A 12,748-nucleotide genomic window follows, 5' to 3' on the forward strand; every position below is an offset into this window, starting at 1 on the left:
GCCATACAAACTGAATTAGACTCACTAGAAAAACATAAAGTGTTTGGACCTGTAGTACGAACACCTGAAAATGTAATCCCAATAGGATACAGATGGGTTTTTGTACGAAAGAGGAATGAAAATGGTGAAATTGTAAGATACAAGGCCCGACTCGTAGCCCAAGGTTTCTCGCAGAGACCTGGAATTGACTATGAGGAAACATATTCACCTGTGATGGATGCCACTACTTTTCGATTCCTAATCAGTTTAGCAGTATCAAAAACTCTTGATATACGACTTATGGATGTTGTAACTGTTTATTTTTATGGTTCACTTGATAGTGATATATATGAAAGTGCCTGAAGGATTCAAACTATCGAAAGAAAATGATGAAGCGCCCAGGGCTATGTTATCAATAAAATTGCATAAGTCCTTATATGGACTAAAGCAATCTGGTCGCATGTGGTACAATCGTCTTAGTGAATATTTGTTAAAAGAAGGATACACAAATAATGCTATTTGTCCATGCGCTTTTATTAAAAGAACAGATGCGGGTTTTGCAATTGTGGCAGTATATGTTGATGATCTAAATCTTATTGGCACTCCAGAAGAGCTTACTAAAACTGCCAATTACTTGAAAAATGAGTTTGAGATGAAAGATTTAGGAAAGACAAAATTTTGCGTCGGATTGCAAATTGAACATTTGCAAGAGGGAATATTTGTTCATCAATCATCATATACAGAAAAAATATTAAAGCGCTTTTACATGGACAAGGCACACCCATTAGCACCACCAATGTTTGTTCGATCACTTGATGCTAACAAAGATCCTTTTCGACCACCTGAAAATGGAGAAAAAATCGTTGGTCCAGAAGTACCATATCTAAGTGCCATTGGTGCACTGTCATATCTCGCAAATTGTACTCGCCCAGATATATCATTTTCTGTTAATCTTTTAGCGAGATATAACTCATGTCCAACCCGAAGACATTGGAATGGTGTAAAACACATATTTCGTTACCTTCGGGGTACAATTGATATGGGATTATTTTATTCAACAAAATCAAAGTCTCCTTTAGTCGGATATGCAGATGCAGGATATCTTTCTGATCCACATAAAGCTAAATCTCAGACAGGTTATGTGTTTACACGAGGAGACACTGCTATATCATGGAAGTCGGTGAAGCAATCTTTAACAGCGACGTCTTCAAATCACTCTGAGATCATTGCAATGCATGAAGCAAGTCGGGAGTGTGTGTGGTTGAGATCTATGACACAACATATTCAAGAATCATGTGGACTCCCAACAACCAAAGATGACCCAACAGTAATATTCGAAGATAATACTGCTTGCATTGCGCAGTTAAAAGGAGGCTATATCAAAGGTGACAGAACAAAGCATATTTCACCAAAGTTTTTCTATACACACGAGCTTCAAGAAAATGGTGATATTGACATCCATCAAATTCGCTCAAGCGACAATGTAGCTGACTTATTTACAAAGGCATTACCAACTTCAACATTCAAGAAATTGGTGCACAAGATAGGGATGCATCAGTTGAAGGATCTCAGATGATTGAGATCAGGGGGAGTATCTATTGTTGTACTCTTTTTCCTTCGTTCAGGTTTTCCCATTGGGTTTTTACTGACAAAGTTTTAACGAGGCAGCATTTGAACTCCTACATCTCTTAGAAGTAATTTAATGAGTCGATAATCATCTAAGGGGGAGTATTATAGAAAAGATATTATAGATGATTATGATATTGTTACATATTCAAGTTCTGTAAATCTACTCTATAAATAGGGGTCTCCAATGATGAATAAAGTACACAAAAATCATTTTCTCTTCTCAATATTCTTTACTATTCACAACAATAATTTTATTATTTCAGCTCTCAGATTAAAATCAATTATGATCAAATTTTATTTTACTCTTAAAATGTTATTTTTTAGTTCTAACCACCACACTTCAACAGTAGCAAGCACTTCGTCAGATGGAGCGCCACCACGAATCCACCGCCGGCGGCGGCGGAACCGGTACTACCGCTGTCACCAAACGCGTCAGCTGTATTGTTAAACTCGGTGAGTACGAAGTATAATTTCCTTACATGCATTTTCTCGATTGGGTTGGTTAATCAGTTCATTAATTTTTTTATATTAATCAGTTCATTAATCGATCAAGTTAATCTTGGTATTTTTCCTGATGTATTTGTGTTATTCAGGGGGTGCTGCAATTACCTGCAAAAATGAATTGGAAACGATACACGGAGAGAATTTGAAAATAGTTTCATCGCAGCTTCGGCAGGCAATGATTTTTGGACCTTGCCATGGAATGGATTGGAGCAGGAGGCCTGGATCCTCCAATATCCTACATGTTGCTGATGACTTTGATGATCAATTGGTGGTGGAGTCCAAGAAATTTGTTGTAGTTCATGGTGCAGGTGGACATTTAGTTTGATTTGCTGTTTCCAATAGTCAGTCACCTTTGGATTTTGTCTCTGATAGAATTTACCATTCATTTGGATGTCTTTTATTATTATCAGTGCATAAAAAAAGTCGAACACTTCTATAACTTGTGAAAAATTATTTGAGGGGCGCAAGAGAGCTCGAAAAATATCTTAAGAATGAGTTCTTTGGATTCTTAAACTAATATTCTAGTAAATTGATGGAAATAGCTATTATATTTGCTTCTGCAATTTGTCAATGAATTTGGGGCACTAAAGAAATTCATTTTGAGATCAAATATCATGCTTCCTTGCTTTGTTGCTTTTAAAGTTTCACAAGGTTCTTTCCATGTCGGGGCAGTTACCCTTTTCACTAAGTGGAAGAGTATATTAAAGAATATATTTAATTATTCTTTGCTGCACAGCTGGACTTTAACTGGTAGTGTCATAGAAAATTTCGTACACCGCCTCACATATCAGCTTCAGGTTCTTTTGGTCACTTTCAAGCAAGCAAATCAGGTGTTCATAAGGGCGGATTGAGCAGACCTATTGTCAAGTCTGGCTTTGTAGCTACACGTATATCAGTAAGACTTTAAACTTGAATCGTCTGACTTTGTTTTGCTTGTGCCATATCCCGTCTTGATTTGGTTTTGTTTCGAATAGTCTCTAAAATATAATAATCAAAATGTGATTTACAATGCATTTGGATGCCAGGTACAAACACGGCCCTTCAGTTTTATATCTCGTTTTTTCCCCTCAGTTCTATAGAATTAGCCCCCCGTGATAATAGGACATGGCTACCGTAATTATATTCTGAATAAGTGGTCAGCCAGATCCAGAGGCATTTTGTTTTATTTTGAATAAATGGTTTCGTTTGGGAGAGACTATAGAGGCTTAAGAAATTCTAGAAATGGCTCTAACAGTAATTTCAAAGAACACTATGCCTTTGTAGTCATGAATATTCTTTTTTTATTTATCATAAGATTGCAATTTTGTTCACTTTTATGTCTATTTAACTTTTTTTTGGAAGGCATTTTTGTACTTGGGAGTTGGGCCTCTATTTGGTGTCTGTGTCGCTTGACATTTAATTTCTGTCAACTATGTTGGAGTAGGCCATTTTTTTTGCAGTTTATGGTTCTCCTGTGCCATCCACTTTCTCAAAAAATGAATGATCAAATTTTAATAATATGGCTGTAAATGTTCATTTGGCAACTATATTACTGTCTGCATGCCAAACAATTGGTTTTATAAGGTGCGATTTCTTGTTGTCTATTTATTGTTACTTTGGTTTGTTTTGAACAAGTCAGGTTACTTCCCTCAATCTTGAAATTGTTCGAGCGCTTGCAAAAGGTACGTGGCTGGTCCCTTCATGATTCATATATTTATCCAATTATTTTGTTCTTGAGCATTTTCTTAGGCCCAGTACCCGATGTGGCTTTTTCATCTGTTATTGCCTATGAATGGGGAAATTAAATAGATATAACATTTTCACTCTCTTATTTGTGGTTAAATGTTCAGGTACACACCTGTTTTCACCTTCTGTTACTGGTTTTTCTTGAATTCGTTTCCTGGTTTGGCTCTATCAATTTTGTTGGCTGATAAACAAAGCTTGGCATGTCCTGGAACTTCATTGTTGTAAATACACCTATTTATTGCTCTCTGCTATGTCGTTCTCTAGCAATTATTTCTTGATAGTGGTCTTTTCATCAAGGTTATGTTGGGTTTTAATTTCTGTTGAGTGATTTGATTATGGAATGGTTTGATACGTAGATTTTGAATGATAATTTGGGTGCATTTAAAATCCATTAAATTACTATAATAATGTGAATTGATGGGAAGCAAATATGAAATTCTTGCTTGTCAAAATCGTCCAAATACCTGAAATGGCATGATTTGTCATCGTTGATTAAATTGAAAAGCATCGCAAGAATATTTACTGTTTCGTAACTGCTCAAATTCATAAATTGTTAAACCTGTTCAGAAATAAATAATTTCATCATTAAATCATCTGATATCAAGTTTGCCAACATTTATTCCTTTAAATAGGTTTCATTCTATTGCCTAAAATTTTCTATTTTATGGTTAATTGTCAGATGGTTCACTTAGTATAGATTATAAGGTTCGCTCTACATCAATTTTATAACTATTATACAATCGTTTAACCCCTCCACAAATAATCTTGGGAGGCTGATTCCTTCTTTTCCAGCCAACTTATTTGAAGTTATTTGAGTCTCTACTTTTCGTTTGACATAATTATCATGTCTTCTTACAGAGGGTATTCCTTCTATCGGAATGTCTCCATTTTCATGTGGCTGGTCAACTTGTGAAAGAAATGTTAGTAGTCATCCGAAGTTTCGATTTGATCACTTTCGTGCAATTATATGTTACTTTTAGGTGGATATTAAATCTGAGAGAATTCACCCTATGCTTTCACAGTTAGCTGTTGCTGATACATCCACAGTGGATGCAGCTATTGATGCTGGATTTGTACCTGTAAGTTTGAATATCTGAATCACCGGAACAATATGTGGTTGAAATAATGAAAAGTTTCCAATTTGATGCATACCACTTGATGGCATGTTTCAAAGTTCAAACTGCATCAACTCTATATTTTCCACTTATATTTTTATTCTCGTGTTGTGTCCATGAAATCTTGTTTTGCTTTGGTGATAAGACTAAATAATATATTGTTGCCTAAGGGGATGATGATAGTCATGATACTTCAAATCTGCATAAGCTGATTCTGGTGCGGTCCATGTTTTTCTCTTTCTTCCTTTTGTCACTCACTCCATTTTGGAGAATCTTGAATGGACAGCAGGAATACCAAGATTTTTGTTTTTTGTGTTCAGTACATCCTTATTTCATGGCTCATCACATTATGGCTTGAATTGGCTTAAGAAATTATTTTTTGCACATATTAAGATCGAGACTTAGACCTAAGTCAACCCCAAAAGCTAGCTTATTGAGGAAGGATTGTCCAAATCCATATATACAACTCCAAAAGATTATATCCAATCGACGTGTGATATCTAACACACCCCCCCTTCTCACGCCTAGGAATGAACATCTGGAGGGTTCAGCCACTTGTAAACTTCATGCTCCAGATATTTATTCTTGAACACCACCCGTTAGTTCTCCTATATCGGTTGAATAAAATCCCTAGGAGTTGCATTTTTAAACTTAGACAATCATGCCCGTTGAGCTAACTTTTGGGGTTGAGTTGGGTTCAAGTCCCAAACTTGACATGTTTTTGGTTGGATAAAATCTGTAAATTATATTTTTTCTTAAAACATGCAGGTTCTGCACGGAGATGCCGTACTAGATAGCTCACTGGTTTGATATTTCTGTCAAAAATTGTCCTTTTCTAGGAGTTGGCATATCCTGATTCAAATCAACTTTTTTTCAGGGTTGCACTATACTTAGTGGAGATGTGATCATTCGTCATCTGGCAGGACAACTACAACCTGACTATGTTGTTTTTCTCGTATCCGTTACTAGTTGATTTTCTCAGGGTTCTCTTTAGGCCATATTGTAGAAATATATGAAGTGATTGAATAAATGATCTTATGAAAGAAAATAATTAATCAGGTACAACTTTTACTTACAGGCTGAAGCTTAGCTTTTTTAGATTTGGAGGTTGGCTGTGCAATACTTGCACACACTCATTCTAAATCAATTATGTTTTGCGAGTATTCAAGCCTTCGATATTTTATTGTGTTTTGCTTACATGGAAATGTGCAAGTCCTATACCATGCTTGCCATAGACAGATGTTTTTGGTGTATATGATCGCCCCCCAACAGATCCGGAGGCTGTGCTGCTTAGGGAAATTGGTGAGTCCTGACAGCTCTGAATAGCAAGCGATAATGGACAAAATATGTTTTTGATTATGGGTTTGTGTCGCAGCTGTGCGTGAAGATGGGAGCTGGTCTGTAGTAAAACCTAAGTCAGAAGACACGAGCAGGCAAGGTTGGTAAAAAAACCATTACACCCACCCGCGGGCTTCTCTTATTGTCTGAGACTTATGAGAGTTCTTTTTTTTACCCGAGTAAAGTTCCAAAATTTATAAGAGGCGTGAGGTTCCCAATTTATTCCTTCATGCACATCTGAGACCTAACTGTGTTCCATATGTTGATACTTCGTTGTTTTAAATTTGGTGAGTTCTTATTCTCTTCACCTAAATTGAACAGTCGAGATAACCGTAGCAGATCATGACACAACTGGTGGAATGGTCACTAAAATATCTGAAGCGGCGATGATTGCTATTTTGGGAATTGATGTCTATATTGTGAAGGTGAGGTTAGATTCTGAGATACATTTTAACACAGTGAAAGCGGGTGTGCTAATCGTTACATGGATGCAGGCTGCTACCGAGCACTCCTTGAGAGCTCTACAAGGAGTACTGAGAGAAAATATACCTGATGACTGGCTTGGAACCGTCATCCGGTATGCCCGATAGAACCAGCTACTTTGCTGATTGAAGAGAGGTGATAATTTGGACCTTGAAGTTCAAACTTTTTTTACACTTCATTATTCTGGTAGTGAAGCTCAATAGAGTTACGATGCATCTTTGTATTATCAATGTTATAAAATGTGAAATCCATTAACGTCACTCATCGTCTATAAAATTTATGCTACTATTTCTTCATATTTTATTTTATTTTATTATTATTATTATTTTTTTTAGAAACACCATCGGAAGCGTGGGTTAGGCGGGCCCCTACCTGAATATATACAACAAAAAGATCGGAACAAACAAATAAAACCTAACAGAGAGGGACTAGACCAAGACTTCTGCAAAGGCTATACAAATTGTCACGTCATAACAAAATAAAAACATACAACAGAGAGCCCGAAATACTATTTCTTCATATTATTAATCAGTAAACGAACAAAAATACTTAAATCTTTTCCACAACAAAAACTAAAAAAAAACTATTTTAAATCCGAGAATAATTTCAAATTCCTAAATTATCTTTACATTGCCAGATTCTCAAATTTCTCGACATACTTCCTTATTCTTACAGACTTTTCATGATTAATAATAATTTAGAGCATTAAAAACTTAATTAGATCGAAATAAACATAAAATCTCTCACAAATGGTGTAAACATGCTTGCGTTTAAAAAAAGAGAGATTAAATGTGTGATTTTTTAAAAGACATGGATTCTAGAAACCCATTAATTTTGTACAGGTAAGGCCATAGTTTGTGCCAATTATTGGGTGGAATCTATGCTTTATCGAGCGAAACATTTGTATATCCTATATTAACTCAAAGCCTAAGCATGTGTTTCGACACTAGAAAACCAGTACCAGCTAAAACCGAAATATTATTCTGGAAAGTTCATGAATAATACAAAGCACCATATTTTTATAACAGATAACAAGTTGAGAAATCAGACAATAATAAACAAGATGAGATTCAAAAGTGAAAAAAAAAACACTTGGATAAAAGAAAAGTGGAGGACTCAACCATCAACAATTCGGTATCCAAGCCTCGAACAAAACAGTCTATAGTCCTCCCATCCTTTTACTATTTCTATAAATATTATATTTATCTCATCTGAACTTAAAAACCATCACTCCAACCTCCATCAAGAAAAACGATCTACTTGGGTCCGATATCCTTGAGGGCATTGATCTGCTCCTCTCCCATTGCAGACATAACGCTCACAACCAGGTCCTTCCCCTCAGCAAACCCGTCCTTGATCTGTACATGAATTTTATCAGAAATCAGAGGATGTTAGTTAAAATTTAATAAATAATTAAAACCATCAATTATTAGCCGATGAAAAGGTTGAAATGCCCAACGCCTAACCTGAGAAAGCAGATTATCATCGGTCGGAAGCCGCAAGTCATCTTTAGTACTGCCATTCTCAGTCAGCAAACTCACCTGCATAATTACATCACTCAACTTTAGACAATTTAATGTAAGCTGAAAAAACAAAAAACTTTTGAGTTCGCTACAATATGGCTTTGACAATCCAAGTCTATAAAAACATCGAGTTTAAATGAGTCAATGCCGTACAAATCCATCCTCAGAGATATCAATAAGCTGATAGTCGGTGCGATTGACGTGTGGCACCTGTAATTCAATGAAACTACCGTGATTCTCATTCCGCATAATCAATTATGAAAAGAACATTTGACGCACGTTAAAATGGAGGACAACAAAGAAGACAATGCATACATCACAGTTGTGGGAAGAGGGGACAATATCTTCCAGCTTCTTTGAGGTGAATATGTCTATTGCAACAAAGTGACATTTAGCATGTCCGTGCTTCCCTGTTTTGGAAGTCGAAACTTCAACAACCTGTTATAATCAACATCGAATCCAAGTGCTTAAATGAAAAGGGGCATAATAAATGCTTTCATACAAATGAAAGAATCATTCACTAAATATTTTTTCCAACAATATGCAATCATACAGTAAATTACACACAGAATATCCAGCAATTTCGCAAACTCAAACAATAAAACATATTCAACACAGAAACAGCAGCAAAATCAAACAAAAGAAAGCGCGGAAACAGTTGATAACAGATATACAAGCATTCAATCTTAGAAAAGTACATGAATACACGAACAAGATTCAATAAAAAAAATTCTTGAAAAAAAATTAGGTTTGCGATAAAAATTCAAAACCTCAACACACCAACTATTTTTTTAAAATCCAAAAACCGTACCCTAATTTACCCAGATCTCGATCAAGTCAGAACATGAACAAGCAAACGAACAAGAACAGCGGTCGATACGAGAAAGAAATAAAGCATCACGCATAGAATTAAAAATAAAAATAAAACCTTGCAAGGGCGGCCTTTGATGACAATGTAACCGTTCTTACGAATAGTTCCAGCCTGCTGCGGATAGGTTTTGGAAGCGCCGGCGTCGGCCTTGGACTCGAAGTGATGCTCCTCGTCCGACATCCTCACGGCGGTTCTGGAGAGAGTGCGTTGGCAGATTGTCGAGAAACGAGAGCGACGCGCGAGCAATTTGACGCAGTGTTTGGGAATAGGGTTTTGCTGCGTGTAGTGATAGTGGAAACAGCAATACTGATTATCGGCCGTTGATTGTGGAGATGAAACGTTGACGGCCTTGATCGTGACTCGCGGTTGCTAGTTCGCGTTAAAACGACGCAGCACGAGGAAGGTTTTTTTTTTTTTTTTTTTTTTTTTTGGAGAATCTAGTTTATACTGTCAATTTACGTAGGGTGTTTATAAAACTAAATAAACTAATAAACCAAACCAAATTACATGATTTGAATCGATTTTCAATTAATAATACATTGAATTGGTTTTAAAATCATTTAAATCGAAATAATTGGCCAAGTTTTAAATATCGAACCAAACCAATACAAATCGATTACACTATTATAAAAAATTATGTGATAGTTTTTGTTTGATTTTTCTTAGTTATATAAATGTTGTTTACCCCAAAATCTTTAAAGTCCACTAGCAATGAGAGTCCTTAAAATGTGAAGAGCCCAGTTGTCAAGTCCATAAAGGAATCAGTTGATGACCACGATAATAGAAGTTGATTCACGATCCACTGATGAACAATCATCAGTGGGAGATGGTCAAACTGCTCGATGGAGTTGAACAAAAGCAGAAAGGAAAAATAAGAAAACTCACTCGACAAAATTCATCAAAAAGCTATAGCAAAGCTTCTGCAAAATTCTCTCAATAATTTCTCTATGTATTTCAATTTCCAGTATTCAAATTTTTTTAATCTTCAACATGTTCTTCCATTCTTCTTGTAAAACATTGCTCAAGTTCATAACAACATAATTAGAATTGACGTTACTCATGGATTCTCTCTATAATTTCATCATATTTTTAAATGTAAATTTTTAGCTTTGAAGTCATTCTTAGGGAATTATAACAAACGGTCGAATCAGGACACACAGCGTTTGATAATAGAAGTCATATCATTTCGCATTTGGCACGATCACATACCTGAAACACCCACAAGTTTTTGTGATAAACAAATTGGCACGTCCTATAACGATAAACATGATTTTTTGCTAAATAAATAGCACTCTGACTATCACAGTGTAACGTGCTACCTTCAAGCTTCTGACCCAATTCTTCCAGAAAGGATTTTAAACATATCATCTCCTTGCTAGCTTCTGTTACTGCAACATACTCAGCCTCAGCAGTCGAAAGCACAACTATCTGTTCCAGTTTAGACATCCAGCTTACGACCATACCACATAATGTGAACACATACCCAGTAGTACTTTTCCTGCCATTTAGGTCACCACCCATGTCGGCATCCACAAAACTTTGTAAGCCTAAATTTGATCTTATGAAGTATAAAGATGAACTAGCAGTATCTTTCAAATACCTCAGAATCCATTTAACTGCTTCTCAGTGTTGTTTTCCTGGATTGCTCATAAACTTGCTTACAACTCCCACTGCATGTGCTATGTCTGGTCTAGTGCACACCATTACATACATGAGGCTTCCGACAACAGAAACATAAGGAACCTTGTTAATGTAAACATGCTCCTGATCCGTCGGAGATAATTGTACTTTGGTTAGTTTAAAATTACTAGTCAAAGGAGTACTCACATGTTTAGCTTCATCCATGTTAAATCTGCTAACCACCTTTTTCACATACTCTTCTTGAGACAACTTCAAGATTTCATTCACCCGGTCTCTTAAGATCCTTATTCCAAGGATTTGCTTTGCAGCACCCAAATCCTTCATAGCAAATTCTTTTGGTAACTCTTTCTTGAGTTTATCAATCTCCTCCAGACAAGCTCCATCTATCAACATATCATCTACATATAACAATAGAATGATATAAGAACCATCAAACTTCTTCACATAACAACAGTGATCAGCTTGGCATCTCAGGAAACCATTATTACTCATGAATCCTTCAAACTTCTTGTACCACTATCTTGGAGCTTGTTTGAGATCATACAAACTCTTCTAAAGTTTGCACACCATTTTCTCTTTTCCCCGTACTTCAAAGCCATGTGGCTGCTTCATATAAATTTCTTCATTTAGGTCACCATGAAGAAATGCAGTCTTTACATCTAACTACTCCAGATGTAAATCTTCTTTTGCTACTACTCCGAGTACAGTCCTGGTTGTAGTTAACTTAACCACTGAATAGAAAATTTCAGTGTAATCAATGCCTTCCTTTTGTTGAAAACCTTTTACAACAAGTCTTGCCTTGTACCTCTTGCTGCCATCATGTTCTTCTTTTAAACGGTACATCCACTTGTTATGTAATGCCTTTTTACCTTGCTGAAGTTCCTTGTATAACAGTGAATCCATCCCATCTTCCATGGCTAACTCTCACTTGATTGAATCGCCATTTTCCATAGCCTCTTCATAAGTCCCTGGTTCACCTTTGTCTGTCAGTAAATATAGTGAAGTGCAGATGATTATCTATCAGGTGGTCTAATTGTTCTCGAAGGTATCCTGAATTCAATCACCGGAGTTTGTGAGTCATCATCTTGTGCAGTTGATTCTTCATCTTCATGGTTATTGCTTTTTGATCCATTCACATGAATATCTGTCAATGACACTTCATCTTTATTCTTGACTTCAGAACTTTCATCTTCAGTTCCAATGTCTGACTTGTCCTTGTAGAGAACTTGCTCATTGTTACATCTCTACTCCGAATGATTTTCCTGTTTTGGTCATCCCAGAAACGATAACCAAACTCATTACCAAGCTTTGTTATGCTAGCTGAGTCAACATGAACATATGATAAACATTCAAACATTTTCAAAAAAGAAAGGGTTACTTCTTTGCCGCTCCATACCTCTTCGGGTATTTTGCAGTCAAGCGGTATCGAAGGTCCTCTGTTGATCAGATATGCTGCAGTGTTAACAAAATCAACCCCGAATGATTTTGGCAATCCAGAATGCAGTCTCATGCTCCTAGCACGTTCATTCAGGGTCATGTTCATCCTTTCGGCTACACCATTCTGTTGAGGTGTATCAGGAATGGTTTTCTCCATCTTGATCCCATTATGTGCACAATATTTCTTGAACTCATCATCTTCATATTCTCCGCCGTTATCGGACCGTAAACACTTAACCTTCAAGTTAGTCTCATTCTCAACCATGGCTTTCCACCTTTTAAAGGTCTCATAAACATCAGATTTATTTTTCAAAAAATAAACCCAAACTTTTCGGCTTGAATCGTCAATAAATGTGACATAATATCTTGAGCCTCCAAGGGATTTCTCAAGAGATGGTCCCCATACATCAGTATGAATCAGCTCTACGTTTGCTGCTTTCGGTTCTCTACCGCTTTTTGAAAAGCTCACATTTTTCTGCTTTCCGAAGATACAGCTTTCACTC

General features: G+C 36.3%; 2 protein-coding genes across 2 annotated transcripts; one reads left to right on the forward strand and one right to left on the reverse strand.

Annotated features, from left to right (window-relative positions):
• Positions 1-1,903: 1,903 nt before the first annotated feature.
• Positions 1,904-7,069, forward strand: LOC140837183 (isopentenyl phosphate kinase). The gene is made up of 12 exons (XM_073203238.1): positions 1,904-2,061; positions 2,202-2,420; positions 2,910-3,007; positions 3,731-3,773; positions 4,696-4,757; positions 4,860-4,916; positions 5,721-5,756; positions 5,830-5,907; positions 6,188-6,254; positions 6,328-6,390; positions 6,612-6,715; positions 6,785-7,069. Exons 1-12 carry the CDS (start codon positions 1,974-1,976, stop codon positions 6,878-6,880), a joined length of 1,011 nt encoding a protein of 336 aa, XP_073059339.1. The 5' UTR covers positions 1,904-1,973; the 3' UTR covers positions 6,881-7,069.
• A 703-nt stretch (positions 7,070-7,772) lies between these two features.
• LOC140837184 (eukaryotic translation initiation factor 5A-4-like) lies at positions 7,773-9,477 on the reverse strand. The gene is made up of 5 exons (XM_073203239.1): positions 9,225-9,477; positions 8,612-8,734; positions 8,450-8,506; positions 8,240-8,314; positions 7,773-8,131 (listed from the first exon to the last, which is right to left on the reverse strand). Exons 1-5 carry the CDS (start codon positions 9,345-9,347, stop codon positions 8,030-8,032), a joined length of 480 nt encoding a protein of 159 aa, XP_073059340.1. The 5' UTR covers positions 9,348-9,477; the 3' UTR covers positions 7,773-8,029.
• Positions 9,478-12,748: the final 3,271 nt, after the last annotated feature.

Source organism: Primulina eburnea, chromosome 7, assembly GCF_022965805.1.
Source record: "Primulina eburnea isolate SZY01 chromosome 7, ASM2296580v1, whole genome shotgun sequence".
NCBI lineage: Eukaryota > Viridiplantae > Streptophyta > Magnoliopsida > Lamiales > Gesneriaceae > Primulina > Primulina eburnea.

Bases quoted from the DNA above. Each gene is read 5' to 3' on its own strand.
- LOC140837183 (XM_073203238.1), top strand. From the start codon at position 1,974: ATGGAGCGCCACCACGAATCCACCGCCGGCGGCGGCGGAACCGGTACT. The intron at 4,758-4,859 runs GTTAGTAGTCAT...ATGCTTTCACAG, and splicing joins GGTCAACTTGTGAAAGAAAT to TTAGCTGTTGCTGATACATC. The intron at 6,391-6,611 runs GTTGGTAAAAAA...TAAATTGAACAG, and splicing joins AGAAGACACGAGCAGGCAAG to TCGAGATAACCGTAGCAGAT.
- LOC140837184 (XM_073203239.1), bottom strand. From the start codon at position 9,347: ATGTCGGACGAGGAGCATCACTTCGAGTCCAAGGCCGACGCCGGCGCT. The intron at 8,507-8,611 runs GTATGCATTGTC...ATTGAATTACAG, and splicing joins CCTCTTCCCACAACTGTGAT to GTGCCACACGTCAATCGCAC. The intron at 8,315-8,449 runs GTACGGCATTGA...GTAATTATGCAG, and splicing joins ATATCTCTGAGGATGGATTT to GTGAGTTTGCTGACTGAGAA.